This window comes from Miniopterus natalensis, chromosome 5, assembly GCF_054644295.1.
Source record: "Miniopterus natalensis isolate mMinNat1 chromosome 5, mMinNat1.hap1, whole genome shotgun sequence".
Taxonomy (NCBI): Eukaryota; Metazoa; Chordata; class Mammalia; order Chiroptera; family Miniopteridae; genus Miniopterus; species Miniopterus natalensis.
Window position 1 is genome coordinate 5,454,316 of NC_142085.1, and position 21,214 is coordinate 5,475,529.

Genomic DNA, 21,214 nt, shown 5'->3' on the forward strand with positions numbered 1-21,214 from the left:
GTGCCTGACAGGTCTGTGGGGCTCCAGTGGGGTGGAGAGTTCAGATCTTGCTAGCTCACCGTGACGGACAGTCCCGGGGAGTGACCACCCCCAGGCTGCGCGCGGCCAGGGCCCGGAAGGGGGCCAGGCGCCAGGACCCTACCAGAAGGCACCGGGAGGCCGGGGGGCCTCGAGGAGAGCGCTCGGCTGCGCGCGCAGGCGGCCGGCGCCGGGGGCTTTCTCCCGCCTGACCGGCCAGCTCACCTGTTTTTTGTTTTTCAAAATTCACAAACTATCTCCCCATATTTGCCCCGGAAAGTGTGAAACATTCACTGATGGCCTCTCTTTCTCACTTAGTTTTATTCTTGTTTGGACGAACAGTGGGGAAATGTTGCGGGTCGAACCAGGCATTTAAGAAGACAGCTACGCCGTTAGGCCCCAGCCCCACGCCGGCATAAATAGGCCGGCCCCGCCGCCGCCGCTCTCTTTGCGCGAGGAGGGGCTTGGCGGCGCGGGGTGTTATGGGGCGCCAGCCTGCCCTGCACGCTGGGGCGGCGGCGGGCCGCGGCTCCCCGGCCGGCCGAGCGCCGCTTCCCGCCGCAGGTGCTCCGGGGCCCTGCTGGGGGGGGGGAGGCACTCTCGGGCTGAGCAGGATGAATTTCCATTACAGACTAGAGTTTCTGACGTCTCCGTGACGCCACTGCTTGGAACTGACCCAGTCCGGGGTATGGGGGGCCGGCGAGAGTCCTCCCGGCCTTTGGTGACTCATTGGTTTCTTTACAGGCCCCGGGTTCTCGGGCGAGTCTGCAGCGCCTGGAGGGTGAGTGGATTGTGCGAGGTGGAGTGGCTGCGGTCGCCCTGGGGTAGGACGGGGGTGATGATGACTCCAGGTGACTCTGAGGGTCTCTCTGACGCCATCACCGCAGCGCGCTGACCGCCTCCCTCCTGGGGCTGGGATCCCTAGTACCTGGGTTGAAGTTGATGGCCAGGAACCCTTATTGACCATTTATTCCCTTATTTCATATCTCCATTAGGGCTTTAGGATGTCCTCCGGAGTGTTATTTTTGAGTAAAGGTGAGTGTTAGGTGTGAGAGCGCTCTAAGTACCTTTCAGAGACCACCTTGTTCCCATGCTCTTTCTGCTGTCAGGTCCCCTGCATGTTGGGCCCCCCCATGGAGCTATTCTATGCAGTTTTAGTTTTATTTCCTACTCCTTTCCTATCCCTATGTCTTTGAATGTACTAGATCCCTTCCCAGAATGGCTTCCCCAATCCAAGTCTCCCTAAATTGGGAATGATGATTTCTCAGACTAGAGTCTCTGACGCTGGTCCTGATGTGAAAAGTTAAGTTCTGACTCATTTGGGGAACTCTGGATATTTGGGTCTCTGAGAAGAGCCAGTGGGTGGGCTGTAACTCTGCTTGTCCTCATTGGTTGTCCTGTTTTCCTTTTTCAAGCATGAGTTCTGGAAGCCCCGCCTGGGGCAGTGCCCCTTCACAGAGTTTTCACCTGGGAGACTGAAAACCTGAGGTTACTTCTGTTGGAGAAGGGCTGTTGAGATGCCTGGGATGCCTAGGTAATTAATGGTTCCTGCCACTTCAGGCTATGACAGGAAGAGCCACAGTCCTTCTTTCTGCTATGGTGAGTCTGCTGGTTTTTCTCCCAGCCCCAGAGTGGTAGTGATGACCTGGTTGGACTAGAGTCTCTGAGCATTTCTCTGAGGATATTGGAAACCACCTGATCCACTCTTATGCCTCCTTCCTGTTACACCATATGGCAACTCCCCTGCCTGCCCAGCTTCATGTTCCTAATGACAGTTGCCTGTATGGTTCTAATACATGTTCCTTTTGTGAAATTTCAGGGTTTTGCTGATACAAAGGATACTCTGTATCTGGTGTTGGGCAGATCCGAGGAACTTACATCGTTTCCATCATTAGCCCGTGTGAGCAGCTGTCAACAGAGAAAAAAAACTGCCTAGAAATGTGGGGACACTTAAATTTATCAGTTAGCTTTTACTTCTTTACTTTGTCTTAAACAAGTACTTGGTTTTATCAAAAGGATTCCAATAAAATATATTAAAGCAAATAAAGTGTATTCTTTGGTCTCGCTGAAAACAAGATGGTTCAAAAAGATTTAGGGATGCCTGGCTGGGTGTGGCTCAGTGGTTGAGCGTTGGCTTAGGATCCAGGAGATCGCAGTTCGATTCCTGGTCAGGGCACATGCCCGGGTTGCAGGCTCAATCCTGAGTTGGGGGCGTGCAGGAGGCAGCCAATCAGTGACGACTCTCATCATTGATGTTTCTATCTCCCTCTCCCTTCCCCTCTCTGAAATCAATAAAGATTTTTTTTTTAAAAAAAGATTTAGGGATGTGGAAGGTAGTAACCACCAGTGAAGCAATATTAATCAGTTGACATCTAGCTGTATCTCTTTATAGGCACATGAACAAAACTAAGGTTGTGCCATAGGTTAACATTGATGTTAAGGATTTCTGGATTGACTACCATAGGATTATGTACTGGAAGCATAGGGTTTTAATGATTAAACAATACTGACATAGGCACCTAATTTGCCTTTTGATGAGTTGGTGAAAACATAGGTTGTCTAGATGTATTTTAAAAGAATCTACTGGTGGTTGTCGGGATGGGGAGTTTAGTGCGTTAGTTTTACAGGAGATGGGTGGTAGTAATGCTGGTCGTCGTCACTCCCGGTGTTCATTCTTTTTTTAATCCTCGCCCAAGGAGTGAGGATATTTTTCCATGACTTTCAGAGAGACATTGATGTGAGAGATTCTTTTATCACCAGTCTATATACATCTTTTAAAAATTGCATTTCTGCATTTCTTTTACTACTGAACATTTCTAAATTGGTCCCCACCACTTAAACTGATCAGCAAAGACTTTATTCCATCTTCTGTTTTTCTTAATCTTTGCTAGTTTTTCTCCTTGAAATTGCCCTTTTACTCCTAGAGGACCTTGCTATTCTCCGATCAAGGTTTTCCCTGAGCTTCAGCCTTTGGCCCAAAACTTTTAGGATTATCCCTGTTTAAAAAGAACATGTTTTCTAAAACATGGTGGCTTAAAATAGGTAATATTTTTTATTAAAATCCTCTTGGCTCCCTAATGTTCTTTGGGCAAGAACCAAACTAGTCTGTTACCAGTCCACTTTACAGCCAGGGAAAGGCTCTGGGTGCTCAAGCCCAGAGACAGACAGGAAGTACCAGGATTCGAATTTCCTTGTCAACAGTGTACCCAGCCATCACCCAGCTTTAGAACATCAGTAATTGAAGCAAACTGCCTTTGACTCAGTTTTCCTTTTTCTCTCCTGATCAGAGGAAACCACCCAGCTGAACTGTGGCTTCTTTAAGATTTTTTATTGATTTTAGAGGGAGAGAAAGGGAGAAAGAGAAACTATTCCAGAGTGAAACATGGATCAGCTGCCTCTTGCCGCCCCCTACTGGAGAACTAGCCTGCAATCTGGGCATGTGTCCTGACTGAATCAGACCAGCAACCCTGTTGGTGTGAGGAGCTCCCAACCAACAGCCACACTGGCCAGGGTCCCTGACCTTTATGTTTTTTTATTCTGCACCTTGGTATTATGTTTGGTTTTATATCTTCTTGAATTTCATAAATATGAACTAATTCTAATTCTGCAACTTTTTTTCATAAGTGCATTTTTCTAGGGTGACGATCACGTAGGAAGTATTGGGGACTGGTTAAGATTCTGGAGCCAGACAACACTTCGCTGTAATTTTGGCTAAGTTAACTAGCCGCTCACAAGTTCCTCATTTGTAAATGGATAAAACGGTGCCTACCCTTACAGAGTTGTTAAACAGCGCCTAGCACACAGCAAACCCTATTTAGGTTATTAGCTACAATCATGTTCCAAATAGCTTAGTCATTAGCTTATATAGCCTAGTCGGTATCTTACCCTTCCTTCACCCTTGGCTTCACTGTTACGTGGTCAACTTCATTTCTTATCACTAGGGTCTCTTGGTTCTGTTGCCCTTTTTGTATGGTCCTTCCCTGGGTGCTGGTATCCTGGGTCCTCTGCCAATACCAAGTTTGGGATATAGGATTGAGCTACAGCCATGGCGAAAATGGTCACGTGAACTTTATTCCAGGCTTGGAAATGACTTTTCGCTCTTCTGTATCCTTGAGCCCCACAGCATCCCCTCAGAGTTGATGATTTGATAAAACTACCCCAAACACCCTTCCTCACCCCACCAGGTTCTAGAAGTGGAGCAACTGTAGAAGTAACCAGTCTGGCCTCCCACCCCACCGGGCAGATCTCCCCACAGCTCTCTATAGTTACTCTGAGCAGAGACTGGCCTGCTAGCTCAGCCACCCAGACAGTGAGCCTCCTGGGCCTTGGCCACAACCTGTCTCGACCCAGGCCTCATCCAGGGAATACTCAAGAACTGGTCAGTGCCATCCTCTCCAGATGACCCCTCCACCCTGCCGGTTGCTCAGGCCAGAACCCTTGGAGCCCACTTGACTCGTTCTCGCATACTGGGTCCAATTTATAAACAAGTCAGACAGCATCTTACACCCCCTGCCGCTCCACTCCGGTGGGAGCCACCATCGGCTCATCCAGACAGCTCACCCACACGATGGCAACAGCCTAACAGGTCTGACTTCCACCCTGGGCCTTTGTGGTCTATCCATACAGCAGCCAGAGGGTTTCTTCCAAGTCATGACTTGGGTCGTCTTGCTTCGTAAAATCCGAGTCAAAGCCAGTCTTTACAAGGACCATCCAACAAGGGCCTCCCAGTCTAGCTCCTACCTCTGACATCACTGCGCTCTAGCCACCAGGCATAAAGCCAGAAGCTGTCACTGTTCAGGGAGTAGTTTTCCTGCCAGCTGGGGTTAGCCTTGGCCTGTGGGGTAGATCCAAACTTGCGCTAAGGGAGCATATGTATGTAATTTAGGTTGTGAGTAAATCCTAGAGGCGAGAAACTTACAAACTGTTTTGGACATTCTTTGTGGGAATGTGTCTTTATACAATTCCTTTGGAAAACAATTCAGCAATATCTTAAATATGAGGCAAGTTTTTTAAAATCCAGCACTTTCACTCCTGGTAATACACCCTAAATAAACTCATGCATATACAGGGTTAATGTACACAAAAGTCCTTGAAGAAAAGGAAAGTACCCAGATGTTCTGTGTTCTGCAACATTTGGGTAGTTTGGAAAATGGTTAAATCATATATTCATAAAATGTAATACCACAGGGCAGTGGTGTGTCCCATGCAGCGGTGGTATGACTGGGTTAATCTCACAATGTGAAGAAAAAGTCAACCACAGAAGGATGCATATGTAGTACGTAATTAAAAACATTTACATCTTGGCCATTTTGACTCAGTGGTTAGAGCATCTGCCCGCAGCCTGAAGGGTCCCAGGTTCGCTTCCAGCCAAGGGCACACGCCTCAGTTGCAGGCTCCATCCCTGGCCCTAGTCAGGCAGTGCGCAGGAGGCAACCATTGGATGTCTCTCTCTCACGATGTGTCTCTCTTCCACTCTCTGAAAAAGCAATGGAAAAAATATTCTCAGCTTAAGAAAAACCACAAACATTTACAGCTGAACAATATATTAGAGTTTAGTATAGTAAAAGCAGAAAGAAACTCGTAGGATTTCTAACTGCTAAATTCAATATAGTAGGTGCAGTGGGGAAAAAAGGGGGACATCTGTAATACTTTCAACAATAAAGATAATAAATAAATTCAATATAGTTACCTGGGCTGTGACAAGACCAGGGGATGTTGGGTAGGGAGAGTGATGCAGTCGAGGAGGTAGGTGTACATGGAGCTCCATGGAGCTCATGATATAATTTATTTTTTTCATATTTTTGTGTGTCTGAACTTTGTTTTTTAAAATATATATTGATTTCAGAGAGAGGAAAGGAGAGGGAGAGAGTGAAACATCAATGATGAGAGTCATCACTGATCGGCTGCTTCCTGCACGCCCCTGACTGGGGATTGAACCCGCAACCCGGGATGTGCCCTGACCAGGAATCGAACCGCGATCTCCTGGATCCTAGGTCGATGCCCAACCGCTGAGCCACGCCTGGCTGGGGCTGAACTCTTTCTTAATATTATTATTATTTTTTTTAGAGAGATAGAAAGGGAGAGAGACATTGATTTGTTGTTCTCCTTATTTATGCATTCATAGGTTGTTTTTTTAAAATACATTTTTATTGATATTTTAGAGAAAGGGAGGAACGAGGGAGGGAGAAGGAAACATCACTAGGCTGTGCCCTGCACTCCCTCTACTGGGGATTGAGCCGCAACCCTGGCAGGTGCCCCTGCCTAGGAATCATACCAGCAACCACCTGAGCCACACTGGCCAGGGCTCATTGGGTGATTCTTGTATGTGCCCTAATTGGGGATCGAACCCACAACTTTAGCATATCTGCAGAGATCGATGCTCCAACCAACTGATCCACCTGGCAAGGGCAGAACTGTTTCTTAATAACTTGAAAACATGGTTGGGGACCTGTGAATCTCCAAGGGCTGAACAAAACAAAAGCTAAGCCACCCCACAGGGACACTGCAGGCTCTGGAGCTGGTGCTCTCTGGGAAGACAACTGCTCCCACGATGAGCCAGAATAAAAAATAATGGGCCTATTCACAAGCGCGGAACAAGTCGGCAGGCGCAACAGTGGTAAAAAACCTGATAACAGGACTCTTGGAGCTGAAGATGGTCTGAGATAAGGGAAAGGATTTAATCCACTGCAGGAGCGAGGCATTACTTTAAAAAAGGCAGATTTGAAAAAGAAACAAATGAAGTAAGTAGGAATTCTAGAATTGAAATAAACACATGAGAAACACAATAAACAGGTTAAATAACAGACCAGCTGAATAGAGAATGAGTGAATTAGAAGAAGAAATCATCCATACCGTGGAGTAGAGAAAACATGAATAATATGAAAAGGGAGTTACCCGAAGGATGGGGTGAGATGCTCAGGCCTTCCACAGTTTTGGCGCGGAGCTGCCCAAGCCTGCTCTGTTACAATGGCACCATCTTCCGCTCTGCCCAGTGGCATGTGGAGGCGCCTGGCTCTGAGCAGTCGGCCCTCGGCTGGTTTACCTACTGTAGTACTTCCTTGTCTATTTGCACCCCACTTCATGATTGTGTTTTGATTGTTGTGCCATTTCCCAAAGAGCAAGGAAACATTATTCTAAGGGTTAAAGTACCTGCTGACTCTTAAAATGTTAAACTATATTGCCCCCAGCCAGGTGACCCTCAGGCGGCAGTGGGTCACATTCTAGGCTGGCTATTGCCTGTCATTAAACCATTAAATCCTAAAGAATGTAGTGTAGAGTGAAAAGTCAGCCACTTATCCCCAGTATAATGCTGATGTCAAGTAACAAGGGGGGGGGGGGAGCTGTCCCTAAGGGACCTTGCAACTGGGCAGATTCTGCCACCCTGGGTGGGGAACCTCCCTTTCCTAGCAGAATGTAGGAAGTGACTGCTCCACACTGGGTTGATTTCTCATAAAGGACACTGAGCAAATATCATAAATAATTACTTTGTAAGCATTTTATTATGAAATTTAAACCAGGAGGGAGATAAAGAATACCCACATACCCACCACCTAAATCCAACAGTTGCCAAGAATTTCCATATTTGAAAATATGGTAGCCCTGGGTGGCATGACTCAGTGGGTAGAGCGTCAGCCCATGCACTGAAGGGTCTCGGGTTCTAGTCCCGTTCAAGGGCACGTACCTGGGTTGCAGTTTTGATCCCTGGCCCCAACTAATTGATGTGTCTCACATCAATGTTTTTTTTTTCTCTCTTTCCCCTACCCCCTTCCACTCTCTCTAAAAATCAATGGAAAAATATCCTTGGGTGAAGATTAACAAACAAAAAGAAAATACAGCAAAAATATAAATCATGCGAATATATATATTTCATATATACATTTTACATATATATAGTTGACCCTGGAAACTGGCATGAGTCCACATATATGCAGATTTTTTTTCTTTTCTTATTTTGTGTGTATGTGTGTGTGTTTTAAAAACTTATTTATTGATTTTAGAGAGAGAGAGAAACATTGCTTTGTTATTCCACTTACTTTTTGCATTCATTGGCTGTTTCTTGTATGTGTCCTGCCCAGTGATTGAACCTGCTACCTTGGCATGTCAGGATGACACTCTAACCAACTGAGCTAACCAGCCAGGGCCAATATGTAGATTTTTTCAATAAATACTGTAAATGTATTTTCTCTTATGACTTTCTTAGTAACACTTTCTTTTCTCTAGCTTATTGTGAGAATACAGTATATAATATATATAACATACAAAATCGACTTTATGCTATTGGCAAGGTCAAAGTAGGCTATTAGTAGTTAAGTTTTTGGGCAGTAAAAAGTTATACATAGATTTTCGATTGAGTGAGGGGTCTGTGCCACTAACCCCTGTGTTGTTCAAGAGTCAGCTGTATAGCCCTGGCTTGTGTGGTTCAGTTGGCTGAGTATTGTCCTGGGCACCAAAGGTCTCCAGTTTGATTCCCGGTCAGGGCACATGCTCAGGTTTTGGGTTCGGTCCCCAGTCGGGGTGCGTTATGGGAGGCAACCGAGTCATGTCTGTTTCTCTCTCTCTCCCCCTCTCTAACATCAACAAGCATGTCCTCAGGTGAGGATTTTAAAAAAAAGATCCTTAATTTAATCACATCTGCAAAGACTCCTTTTCTCTGTATAAAATAACATTCACAGGTTACAGGGATTAGGATGTGGGTATCTTTGGGGGGAATCATTTTTCAGGCTACCATATAATATGTACCGCACAGCACCTTCTATTGGGATCATAACATGTCATTCTTTAAACAAATTTTTAAATTATTATTTTTTAATTGATTTGAGAGCGAGCGAGAAACATCTATTTGTTGTTTCACTTGTTTATGCAACCTTGGTGTACTGGGACGATGCTCTCACCAGCCAAGCTACCTGGCCAGGGCAATGTCTCATTCTTCTTTTTTTAAATGTCTTTATTGATTTCAGAGAGAGGAAGGAAGAGGGAGAGAGAGAGAGAAACATCAATGATGAGAGGGTCATTGATCGGCTGCCTCCTGCCCGCCCCCGACTGGGGATCGCGCCCGCAACCCGGGCCTGTGCCCTGACTGGGAATCGAACCCTTGAGATCCTGGTTTATAGGTTGATGCTCAATCTCTGAGCCACGCTGGCCGGACCCGTCTCTACTTTTTATCTCAGTTTGATCACCCAGGTAAAGTGGTGACCCCAGACCTCTTCATTGTAGAGGTGCTTCCCCCTCCTTGTGACTGGCAAGATTGGTGTAATTCTTGGCAGCGTGTGAATGAATATCCAGTTCCCCTTTAACTTAACGATTTTAGCATCTGTTGATGATTTTTCCCTGTGTAGGGGAGGAAAAGTTTTCCTTCACCCTTTTAGGGTCCCTGGCTGGGTCTGAAAATTAACCTGACAAAAAACACATTAACAGGTGAGAAGCATACAAATTTATTTCATATAAGTTTTACATGACACCAGAGCCCTCGAAAGGAAGGAAGAGCCAAAGAAATGGTGAAGCCTATGTGCTGCTATGTAGGTTGAACAGAGGCAATTGTGCAAAAGTGACTAACTTCTGAAGGGAGGGTAAAGGAAGATCAGAATCATTTTAACAAGGCCTATTCGTGGGGCATTCTCTTGGTCTCCACTTCTCATCCTTGAAAACAAGAACGTCTTCCTCCTGTGACAGGGAGGGCACCTTTCAAATGAGAGGAAGACAAGGGAGCTCAGTGTCCTTGTACCTGCTATTTCTCAAGGGGCTTTAACTCAAAATGATCAATACGCTAAAGCAGTATATTTGGGGGTAACATGCTCTGAACTCCTTCACCTGAGTTAGTTATTTCATTTAAGTTTGCAAAATTATGGTTTTCTTTTTTTTCTAATAAGTATTTTTTTCAAACATACATTTTTAAAAGTTGATTTTAGAGAGAGGAAGGGGGAGGGGGGAGAGAGAGATCCTTGTGAGAGAGAAACATGGATTGGTTGCCTCCCGCACACCTCTGACTGGGTATCAAACCCACAACCCGGGTATGTCCCTGACTGGGAATCGAACCCACCACCCTTTGGTGCACAGGATGACACCCCAGCCGACTGACCATGCTGACCAGGGCCAAAAAAAGGGGGGTTTTCTAATTTGATTACTCTCCCACACTCAGTAGCTGACAGTCTTCTGTAAAACAAGTAGTAACTAAGTCATCCTTCATCAACCGATTTATTCTTTTCCTTCGTTTACAGTACTGCACGTGTAAGGAGCTGGTGTGAAAGTCCTCCAGTGAATCCCACCAATGTTTGTGTGCCTGGGTCCGAGAAGTTTCCCTGGTCCCTCTGGCCCTATCGAGTGTCTTGCTGAGACCCAGACATCTCTCATTTAGAACTGTGGCCAACGAACTGCCACGGGGCTGGCATGACATTCTCAGGGAACCCATGTCAGTCCCCAGGCGCCGCTCCCTACCAGGCCCCCACCTCCAGTATCAAGGGCATCTCATCACCTCCAGGGATTCCAAATATCAGAACCAAGTACAAGTCAAACATCACGCGTCCCTTACATCAGCCACTTGATAGGAGCAGAGCAAAGTTCTCTGGCCTACGGTACTGAAGCAGAGGCCCATGGTGCGTCTTCACTTCTCCCTCCAGCCTCACCCTCTCTTTTTTTAATCTTCTAATTTTTATTTTTCAAATATATCTTTATTGGCCTCTTCCTCTCGGTCCCATATTGAACTCGAGTTGGAAGAGGCGAGTCCGGTCTCAAAATGGAAGTAAAACCGCCACCCGGTGGCCCCCAGCCCGACTCTGGCGTTGCTGGGGGGGGGGGGGGCATGATCCTAAGGAACCAGAGCAGTGGAGAAAACTGTTTATTGATGGTCTGAGCTTTGAAACTACAGATACTACAGATGACAGTTTAAGAGGACATTTTGAGAAATGGGGCACACACACAGATTGTGTGGTGGTGAGAGACCCCCAAACAAGGCGTTCCCGGGGCTTTGGTTTTGTGACTTATTCTTGTGCCGAAGAGGTGGGCGCAGCAATGTGTGCTCCACCGCCCAGGGTTGACGGGCGTGTGGAACCAAAGAGCTGTTTCTAGAGAGGATTCTGTAAAGCCTGGTGCCCATCTGACAGTGAAGGAAATTTCTGTTGGTGGTGTTAGAGAAGATACAAAAGAATATAATTTGAGAGACTGCTTTGAAAAGTATGCAAGACTGAAGCCATGGAAGTCATGGAAGACGGGCAGGGTGGGGAAAAAAGAGGATTTGCTTTTGTAAGTTTTGATGGTCAGGATACGGTTGATGAAACTGTTGTTCAGAAATACCACACCGCTCTTCCATACAGAAACCTGCAGGTTTAACTGGCTGACTTCTGGTGTTTCTCACCTTCTTTGATACTTTAAAATTACTGATCCTTGTCTTGCCTAGTCTATCGAGTCCTATCTCATTTCTCTTCTTTTTCAGAACATCCCCTGTCTATACTCGCACTTTCTCTCTCAATTGATGCTTAAAATTATTTTGCAAGTTGGAAAAAATGCAATTTTATTTCATTTGCACCAAATTTATTAGATTAAACTAGGAGACAATAAATCTCTTTAAATGTGAGTCTTCTTATACAACTACAGGTATGTCATTCAATTTTAATCAAATTGTTATGTTGGGGTACTGCTACTGTAGGTTTTTTCATTACTCATTGCCAGGTATTTCATTAAAATTCCAAAAATTACGGTTTTATTTTTAAAATAGTTAAGTATTTTCATAATACATGGGGTTAACAAGTGCCCTTTGTTATTTGTTCATATTAACCTTGTTTAGTGTATTTTACTTATGAGTTATTTTAGGAAACTTTAATTGTAGATTTCAACCAAATTTTCTGGCATGTTTAATAAAATGTCTTTTATGTGTTAAAAAAAAAAAAAAAAGAAATACCACACTATGAATGGGCATAATTGTGAAGTGAAAAAGGTCCTTTCTAAACAAGAAATGCAGTCTGCTGGGTCGCAAAGAGGCCGCGGAGGTGGGTCTGGTAACTTCATGGGTCGTGGAGGAAGCTCTGGAGGTGGCGGAGGTAACTTCGGCCGTGGTGGAAACTCTGCTGGAAGAGGAGGTCATGGTGGGCGGCAGCAGAGGTGTTGTGGAGGCGGTGATGGTGGGTATAATGGATTGGGAGGTGATGGCAACTCTGGCCGTGGTCCTGGCTGTGGAAGGGAGGAGGCTGTGGTGGTGGAGGGCCAGGGTGTGGAAACCAGGGCGGAAACCAGGGTGGTGGATATGGCGGCGGTGGAGGAGATGATGGTTACACTGAAGGGGAAATTTTGGTACCTATGGTGATGGTGGGAACTATAATGATTTTGGAAATTACAGCGGACAACAGCAATCAAATTACGGACCCATGAGAGGGGCCGGTTTTGGTGGAAGAAGCTCGGGCAGCCCCTATGGTGGTGGTCATGGATCTGGTGGTGGAAGGGGTGGATATGGTAGCAGAAGGCTCTAAAAACTCAGCAGAAAAGGGCTACAGCTCTTAGCAGGAGAGCGAGGAGTTGTCAGGAAAGCTGCAGGTTACTTTGAGACAGTCGTCCCAAAAGCATTAGAGGAGCTGTCAAAATCTGCCACAGAAGGAGCGATGATCCATAGTCAGAAAAGTTCCTGCAGCTTAAACAGGAAGCCCTTCTTGTTCAGGACCGTCATAGCCGCAGTTTGCACAAAGTGCAGCTATTGATTAATGCAATTTAGTGTCAATTAGATGTACATTCCTGAGGTCTTTTATCTGTTTTAGCTTTTTCTTTTTCTTTTCATTACATCAGGTATATTGCCCTGTAAATTGTGGTAGTGGTACCAGGAATAAAAAATAAGGAATTTTTAACTTTTCCAAAAAAAATATATATATATATATGATGTCCTGACCAGGAATCAAACTGTGATCGCCTGGATCCTAGGTTGGTGCTCAACTGCTGAGCCACGGGCGGCTGGGCCTCTTTTTTTTAAAAAATGAGAAAGTAGCTATATATATTTTTAATCCTCACTGGAGGATAATTTTTCCATTGCTTTTCAGAGAGAGTGGGAGAGGGAGAGAGGCAGCAATGTGAGAGAGACACATTGGTTGCTTCCCACACGTGCCCTGACTGGGGCAGGGGACTGAGCTGGGACCGAGGTACGTGCCCTTGGCCAGAATCAAACCCGGGACCCTTTAGTCCACGGACCGACGCTTGGACCCACTCTCTAACCACTGAGCAAAACTGGCTAGGGCATGCTGTTGATATTTTAATAGGAATTGCATTGAATCTATAGATTGCTTTGGGTAGTATGGGCATTTTAAAGATATTAATTCTTCTAATCCATGAATAAAAGGAAGTTTCTTAAAGTGCAGTCCAGGGAGCCAGCATTAGAGTCTCCTGCAGTTCCTATTACAAATGCAGAGTCCTGGACTGACTCTAGAGATACTGGACCTGCAGGTCAGGTGGAGCCCAGGGCTCTGGTTTGTAATGAACTCCACCCCACCCCACCTCAAGGAGGTCCTTCCTTGAGGATCTTCTTAGCTCAGGGTTCTTGACTATGATGAAAGAACACAGTCACTTTCTTAAAAGCCTCCTACCATGTCTGCTTCACAAGGGTTAGACATTCATGGTATCATTTACTCTCTTTCATCCGCTATTTCCGATAATACTGTCAGCAAGACTCAGACGTGCACCTTTGAGCGGTGTTAGCAGATTCTCAGTCGCTGCAGATGCCCCCCACCACTCCTTGCATCATCTCTATTTTGTGATGTTAGGAAAGCCGACCCAAAACCACACTGCCTGTTTCTCCTGTTCTCTTCCGTGCCCCCTGCTTCCTCCTGCAGGCCTGCAGGTTGCCTCTGTCTCCTGTGTGGTAACAATGTGGTTTCCATTAAAGTATCACATGTTCACTGTGCGAGCTGGCACTTAAAGGGGGACAGTCAGCATTTGAGTGCCTTTCCCATACAAACCACTTTTCACGGTAACCCACAGCCTTGATGAGGAAAGCTGGTTTTTTTGTTTTTGTTTTTTTAATAGTGCTTTGTTGTTGTTTTTTAATATATCTTTATTGATTTCAGAGAGAGGAAGGGAGAGGGAGAGAGAGAGAAACATCAATGAGGAGAGAGTCATCGGTCGGCTGCCTCCCGCACGTCCCCGCCTGGGGACTGAGCCCGCAACCCGGGCCTGTGCCCCGACCGGGAATCGAACTGTGATCTGCTGGATCCTAGGCCGACGCTCAACCGCTGAGCCATGCCGGCAGGGCGGAAAGCTGTTTTTTACTGAAGAATTCCTGCTAACAAATGAGGACAAAATAATAGAATTTGAAAAATCAACATTTCACAGTCCTTCATGAAATAATTGACTCAGGCAGAACTCATCTCTGGATTAAGTCATCAGCTGGAAGGGTGAGGGTGATGGGGGATCCTCACGAAGGAGGGGCGGCTATGCCATCGGCCCTGAGCCGCCGCTCCAGCTCTGCTCGCAGGGGCGGGCGCAGTAGGAAGCACAGCGCCTGTGAAGGAATCTTGTCCCCTCAAATGGAGTCTGAATCCGATCAAACCTTCAAGTCTGAAAACTGGAAATACAAGGGATGGAGGAAGTTAAGTGACACTCTGAGGAGGCAACTGAGAAATCCGAAGTGGAGTGGTCTACAGGAGAAATGACTCTGCGTAGATGGTAAGAAAAAAGAGGCAGTGGGACTACTGTAGGCTAAACTCAGGAGACATCAAAATCAACTACAAATAAGACATTTTTGAGACATGATGAAATTTAATATGACTGGTTATTAGAAGACACCAGTGTTATTGTTCGTGTTTTGGGTGTGCAATGGCATTATGGTTATATGACAAATGTTCTGTTTTTATTTTTTTATTTTTTATTTATTTTTTTAAAATATCTTTATTGATTTCAGAGAGAGGAAGGGAGAGGGAGAGACAGAGATAGTAACATCAATGATGAGAGAGTCATCGATTGAGCCCACAACCTGGGCATGTGCCCTGACCAGGAATCGAACCCCAATCACCTGGACCCTAGGTCAACGCTCAACCGCTGAGCAATGCCCGGCCGGGCACAAATGTTCTGTTTTTAAAAATGAGGTGCATATTAAGAATGAAGGGGGAATGTCATGAGGTCTGGCATTTGCTTTAAAATACTTAGGCAGAGGGAAGGGACAGAAAGAGGTATCAGAAGCTGTGTGGCAATACCTTGGTAACTGTTCAAACTAGATGTTTGGTACATGGGGCTCATTAAGCTATTTACTTTTGAGCTTTTGAAAAGGTCTACAAATAAAAAGTTGAAGTATGACATTATTGATCACAAATTCTGGATAAAATATAACAAAATTACACCTTGTCTTTGCACAGTGCAATTATTCCACTTCTATCAGGTAGGGTAAGTTACCCTAACATTTGCTAGAGAAGCAGTTGAAAGTGAAACAGACTTCTAACTGCAAATGAATGTGGCCCTCAACTCTTTATGTGAGATATTCTTTTTAAAAAAAATTTTTTTAAAAATTGATTTTAGAAAGAGGAAGGAAGAGAGAGAGAAACATCAATATGAGAAACACGGATCAGTTGCCTCCTGCACGAACCATGACTAGGGATTGAACCTGCAACCTGGGTATGTGCCCTGACTGGGAATGGAATCCACCACCCTTTGGTGCACAGGACAATGCTCCAACCAAGCCACACTGGCCAAGGCGTGAGATATTCTTACCATGTCATCCAGGTGTTATATTTTCTTTCCATCGGGAGGAAAGCTGTGGCTCCCACTCACCTGCAGCCACCCAGGTTCTTTCCCCAGCATCTGCTGGAGAATGAAGATGCTGTTTTCTCCCATAATTTGTCCCAGTGTTTATTCTCTGCCAGGCTGGCCTGGGACAGGCATGCCATCTGCACTGTACACACCTGCTCCCTGCCTCATGGAGGGCAGTGCCCACTCATCCTAGAAATAACAAACATAGCAGGTTTCATATGTCTTATGGGATCCCCTCCAACTGCACCCATGAGGGTCAATCTTTTCCGTGATGAGAAAGGATGTGGAAGGGAGTTTGATTTGCCAGCCAGATACTCAAGGCCAGTGCACCAGCATCCCTGGCAGAACTCATTCCCAGCCCCATGCATTCCCAAGGGACACAGACATGAAGATGGGCACTGACAGAGCCACACACTCTACACATGTTCATTCTCCTTCATTAAAAACATTTTGATTCATAAATAGTCAAGGTCAGTGGTGCATCGAGTCCCTTACCCTGAGAGCAAACACCCTGCCCTCCCAGGTCCTTTGCCACTCTCTCCGAAGCCACTGTCTTACCTCAGACAGGAAGCTCAGCCTTCCTCAGTTCCCTGAGTTCACATTTATTCAATTCTATAGGCCCAAGAAATGGACCAATCAATGTCCTGGGAGGGCAGAAAGGTGGGGGCCAGGCCCAGCAACCTGGACAGGGGAAGGAAGAGCTCCCAGGTGGGGCAGGACTTCCTGTGCAGGAGAAGCCAGGTTTTCAGTTCTAACGAAGTAATTTCCCTGTCAAAAGTTGATTTTGCAAAAGGCTAGAGTCTAAAGGAAGGTGGAACTGTCTTTTGGGCATGCCCAGCAGACCCTCTGCAGGCCCTTGGTCCTGAAGGCTGAGTTTGGGCTTCCACCCCTGTGGCAGGCGTACAGTTCAGAGTGTCCCATACACGCTGACTTTAGCCAGGGAGATGCTCTCTGTGTAGTAATTCCGGCCTTTCTCATACAGGATGAAGAGCTGGGGGGCCTGGTCCTCCCCACCCACAGTGCCCTCCAGGGCTGCCAGCGATGAGTAGCCACTGGGCCCTGGCCAGAGCTGGACCGTCTCTTTCCTCCAGGAGGTGCCATTGCTGAAGCTCCAGCGCAGGGTCAAGTTCACTCCTGGGAACAGCGGCAGAGTCTTTAACCAGGCTTTCTCTAGATAATGGGCTCCTTACCCCCCCCCCCCCCAGCAGACACTCACGGAACTCTGGATGGGCTGGGTTGGAGAAGAAGACAATGCCGGTGCTGGTGGCTACAGCTCCTGCTGCAACCACAGGGTCCACGAGCTCAGGGTCGAAGGTCACGTCCCGGGGCCTCAGTGTATCACAGGCGTCGTAGCTGCGGAGGACGATTCGGCAGCGGCAGTGGTAGTTGTTCTGGTTCCGGGCATTGATGACAACTGAGCCATCTGGGAGCTCATACGGCTGAGGAGAGAGAACAGAGCTTCAGAGAGACCCAGGGAGGCAGCTGAGCAAAGGGCCCTGTCTCTGAGCCAGCAAGGCTGGTGGCACAGCTGGGAGCCGGACCCTGGCTCTGTGAGTGAGTTGGTGCTCTAGAGGCCAGGGCAGGTGGAGTGGGCATGGAACAGCCCATGGACTCCTGACCTGGCACTCATCAGGGTTGAAATCATTTTCCCGCTTGGGCTGGCCGTAGGGGATGCCGCTGACCCCACTACCATAGCGCCAGGAGGCGCCGTGGTCATCGCTGAGGAGGCAGAAGACCCCGTCCCGTTCCAGCGTCCCGTGGCCACACACGATGAGCCGACCCTTTCGTGGCTCCCGCTGTTTCTGTGGGAAAGGGAACTGGGTGTCAGAGGGAGACACTGACAGGGGCTCAGAGGCAGGGAAGGGGAACTTACCATGTCCTAAATGTGAGGACATATATGGTCCCCTGCAGTTCTTGCTTGCTGAGGGTCCCAGATGGACCTCACAAACAGCCACTACCTGAATTAAGAAGCTCTTTTGCAGAGTAAGCTTCTTTGCGACATCCAGGACTTACACTGGACAGGTTGTACCCTGGACAAGAGGGCCCAGCCACTGGCCTGGGAGGCAGTTCAATCTTACACCTGGCGTGCTCAAAAGCACCAAGCTGTGGACCATGGCACAGACTGTCCGCCCAAAGGAAGGGATGTTTTCTTCTAATTTGCAGCCCTGTTGAGAACTGCTGAGTGGGAAGTTCTGTCTTCCCATGCCTCCCAGGATGTCCCTTTCTTCCATGGGATCCCATCTAAGACAGCAACTCTGACTTCATAGGATCTTCTCCTTGGGAAGGAGTCCATTTGGGTGCATCTCCCAGACTCTCCACCAGGCAGCCCCCTTCACCCATCACAGGACAGAGACCTGAATGCCAGAGCCCGGTCCAGGGGCAAACATCTCGGTGCCGATATCCATGGAGAGGTTCCGGGGTGGGCTCCAGGAGACACCGTCATCCTTGCTCCACACCAACATGGTGGAGGCCACCTGGCAGCCAGCCTTGTGAGCACAGAGGGAGTAGAAAAGGAACACCACCCCCGTCTCAGTATCGCTCACCACTGCCCCCAGGTTCAGCCCATCTGGAGTCTCCCCATCATCCACAATGAATGCTGTCGGAGACCATGTGCTGCCTGAAGAAAAAAGGTAAGACAAATGGGACTACATCAACTAAGAAGCTTCTGCACAGCAAAAGAAACCATCTTCAAAATGCACGGTATGGGAGAGCATATTTGCCAATGATACATCTTATAAGTGGTCAATTTCCAAAATGAGACATATGAAAAAGTACTCAAAGTCACTGATCATCAGAGAGATGCAAATTAAAATGATAATAAGGTACCACCTCACACCTGCCATATTGGTTACCATCAACAAATCAACAAATAAGTGCTGGCGAGGGTGTGGAGAAAGGGGAACCTAGTGCACCGCTGGTGGGAATGCAGACTGGTGCAGCCACTATGGAAAACAGTATGGAGGTTCCTCAAAATATTAAAAGTGGAACTACCATTTGACCCAGTGATCCCACTTCTAGGAATACATCCTAAGAATCCTGAAACACTAATCAGAAAGAACTTATGCACCCCTATATTCATAGCAGCGCAACTTACAATAGCTAAGATCTGGAAACAGCCCAAGTGCCCATCAGTAGGTGAGCGGATAAAAAAGCTGTGGGACGTTTACTCCATGGAATACTACACAGCTGAAAAAAGTAGGATCTTGTACCCTTTGGCACAGCATGGAGTGACCTGGAGGGTATTATGCTAAGTGAAGTAAGCCAGGCAAAGAAAGACAAATATCACATGACCTCACTTATATGTGGAATCTAATGAACAAAATCAACTGAAGAACAAAACAGGCGGAGGCATGGAAGCATGGAACAGACTCACAGATCTCAGAGGGAAAGGGGGAGGGGGTATGGGCAGAGAATAACCAAAGACCTTAGATGCATATGTGCATAATCCATGGACACAGACAATAGTGGGGGGAGGGCCTGGAAAGGGAGGGAACAAGGCGGAGGGGGGCAATGGGGAAAAATGGGGGACATCTGCAATACACTCAACAATAAAGATAAAAAAATTTAAAAAAAGAAGGGAAGAAACCCAGGGTGTGAGCACTCTGGAGGTGCCCTTTCCACCACTCTTATAACCTCCACCTCCTGCTAGAGACCCAAGGCCTTACAAGGGCCCCAGGGCCTACAAGACATGCCCTTCCTTACCTCTTTTTAAAGTATGCTTTCTTAATGATTTCAGAGAGAGGGAGGGAGAGGGAGAGAGAGAGAGAAAAACCATCAATGATGAGAGTCATTGATCGGTTGCCTCCTGCATGCCCCACACTGGGGGATCAAGCCCGCAATCCGGGCATGTGCCCTGACTGGGAATCGAACAAGGATCTCCTGGATCATAGGTTGATGCTCAACCGCTGAGCCATGCTGGCTGGGCCCTTCCTTACCTCTTGGACCTTAACTACTCTGCCCTCACTCCATCCAGCCACACAAACTCCCTATTCCTCAAACACTTTCGTCCTCAAAGCCTTTGCACATCTGTCTGGCACTTTCTCCAGGCTCACTCTGTTACTCCTTTGAGTCCTTCTCTGGTCAAATGTCACCTACTGAAAATTGCAATTAAACTCTGGCACTCCCCATTATCTCTAGTTCTGTTTTATGTTTCACCATTGCATTTGTCACCTTCCAACACAAAAAATACATGTAGCTTATTGTCTCTCTCACCCCAATTGAACATAAGCCCTGCGAGGGCAGGGATTTTTTGCTGTTTTATTCGTAACTGTATTCCCAGAACCTACAACGTTACTAGGTATATAGTAAGTGCTTGATAAATGTTTGAATGAATGTTCAACTCCTTGGTGATCCCAATTTCCAGGTTGCTGTCCTGAGCACCCTCTCTCCCCCTCAGGGACTCAGGCCTCCAGCCCTCTAAGTTGCCCCATTCTCAGGGCCCTTGGGCAGGTCAGGCTGGCTCCCGGCCCCCAACCTAGCACGGGCTCTTGGGACGCAGGCATTTTTATACCTTGGTCTAAGGACCTCCGCAGAGCGATGAACTTAGCCCCCTCATCCGAGGTGGACATTTTCCTGGCCTCGGCGAAGGCAAGAAGGGTGCCCCGAGGAGTGGCTGTGATCAGCGGGATGCGGAAGGTGTCCACAGAGCCGATCTGCCTGCCGCTCAGCCACAGCAGCTGCTCCATGGTCACCAGCGGCTGAACCTGTGAAGGGAGGACGAAGGGTCAACGCGGAGAAACTGGACGGACGAACAGCGGCTCGGAGCCAGGTTCCCCTGCGGAGCAGGGTGTCGGGGTCTCCATGGGGGCGGGGTCCTAGGGCCGGGACGGGCTTGGAGCGCAGCTGGGGGCTGGGGCGGGGCGAGGGGTTGCATGGAGAGAAGGCGCCCTCAGCGAGAAGAGGGGCCCTCAAAAGGGGAAGGAGCTCCCATGAGGGCAGGGACCCGAGGACCGAGAGGGGTCTGAGCGGACGGAGGGGCCGGCGCCGGAGAGTCCCGCGGAGGAGAGGGACTCCGCCGCCCGCCCGGGGTGGGGCCGGGCTTCGCGAGGGGCGACTCACCAGGCTGAAGTCATTCTCAGCCCCAGCCCCGGTTACTGCCGCAGACAACAGCAGCGGGAAGACTGCGGCAAACTGAACCCCAGAGACTCCCCGGAACCCCAGCATCCGCGGCCCCTCAGGTCCGCCCGGGAGCCCCGTCCCAGGTCGCTCCGCTGTCATTTCTCCCCAGGACTAAACCCGCGCTGGAGTCAATCAGCTGACCCCGGCCCTTTAACCACTCAGGTGTCACCTCCACACCCGCCCCACGCGCGGCGGCCCCGCAGGCGCTTCTGCGGCTCTAATTGGCCCGCAAACACCCTGACTCTCCACGTGACCCTTCAGCGCCGCTAAACTAGCCCTCCCATTGGCCCCCTTCGAAGCCGCGAGCGCATGACCCGGGCGGCAATGAGGAAGGGGCGGTGCGATTCCTCAGAAGCCTTTTGATTGGCCG

General features: G+C 47.9%; 1 protein-coding gene, 1 long non-coding RNA gene, 3 other non-coding genes and 1 pseudogene across 5 annotated transcripts; 5 read left to right on the forward strand and 1 right to left on the reverse strand.

Annotated features, from left to right (window-relative positions):
- The first annotated feature begins 602 nt into the window (after positions 1-602).
- Positions 603-2,065, forward strand: LOC107538969 (uncharacterized). Its single transcript, XR_001603363.2, has 4 exons — positions 603-799; positions 1,014-1,053; positions 1,434-1,617; positions 1,838-2,065. It is a non-coding gene; the product is annotated as an uncharacterized LOC107538969 (long non-coding RNA).
- On the forward strand, positions 853-915 carry LOC148093005 (small nucleolar RNA SNORD48). The gene has a single exon (XR_015714597.1). It is a non-coding gene; the product is annotated as a small nucleolar RNA SNORD48 (small nucleolar RNA).
- Positions 1,268-1,335, forward strand: LOC148093006 (small nucleolar RNA SNORD52). The gene has a single exon (XR_015714652.1). It is a non-coding gene; the product is annotated as a small nucleolar RNA SNORD52 (small nucleolar RNA).
- On the forward strand, positions 1,645-1,727 carry LOC148093007 (small nucleolar RNA ZL8). Its single transcript, XR_015714616.1, has one exon. It is a non-coding gene; the product is annotated as a small nucleolar RNA ZL8 (small nucleolar RNA).
- Positions 2,066-10,747: 8,682 nt separating the features above from the next.
- LOC107538949 (heterogeneous nuclear ribonucleoprotein A3-like) lies at positions 10,748-13,034 on the forward strand (annotated as a pseudogene).
- Positions 13,035-14,825: 1,791 nt separating this feature from the next.
- Positions 14,826-20,943, reverse strand: NEU1 (neuraminidase 1). The gene is made up of 6 exons (XM_016215384.2): positions 20,785-20,943; positions 20,237-20,429; positions 18,081-18,343; positions 17,346-17,528; positions 16,943-17,165; positions 14,826-16,860 (listed from the first exon to the last, which is right to left on the reverse strand). The coding sequence occupies exons 1-6, from the start codon at positions 20,941-20,943 to the stop codon at positions 16,634-16,636; spliced, it is 1,248 nt and encodes a 415-aa protein (XP_016070870.2). The 3' UTR covers positions 14,826-16,633.
- Between the last annotated feature and the right edge of the window lie 271 nt (positions 20,944-21,214).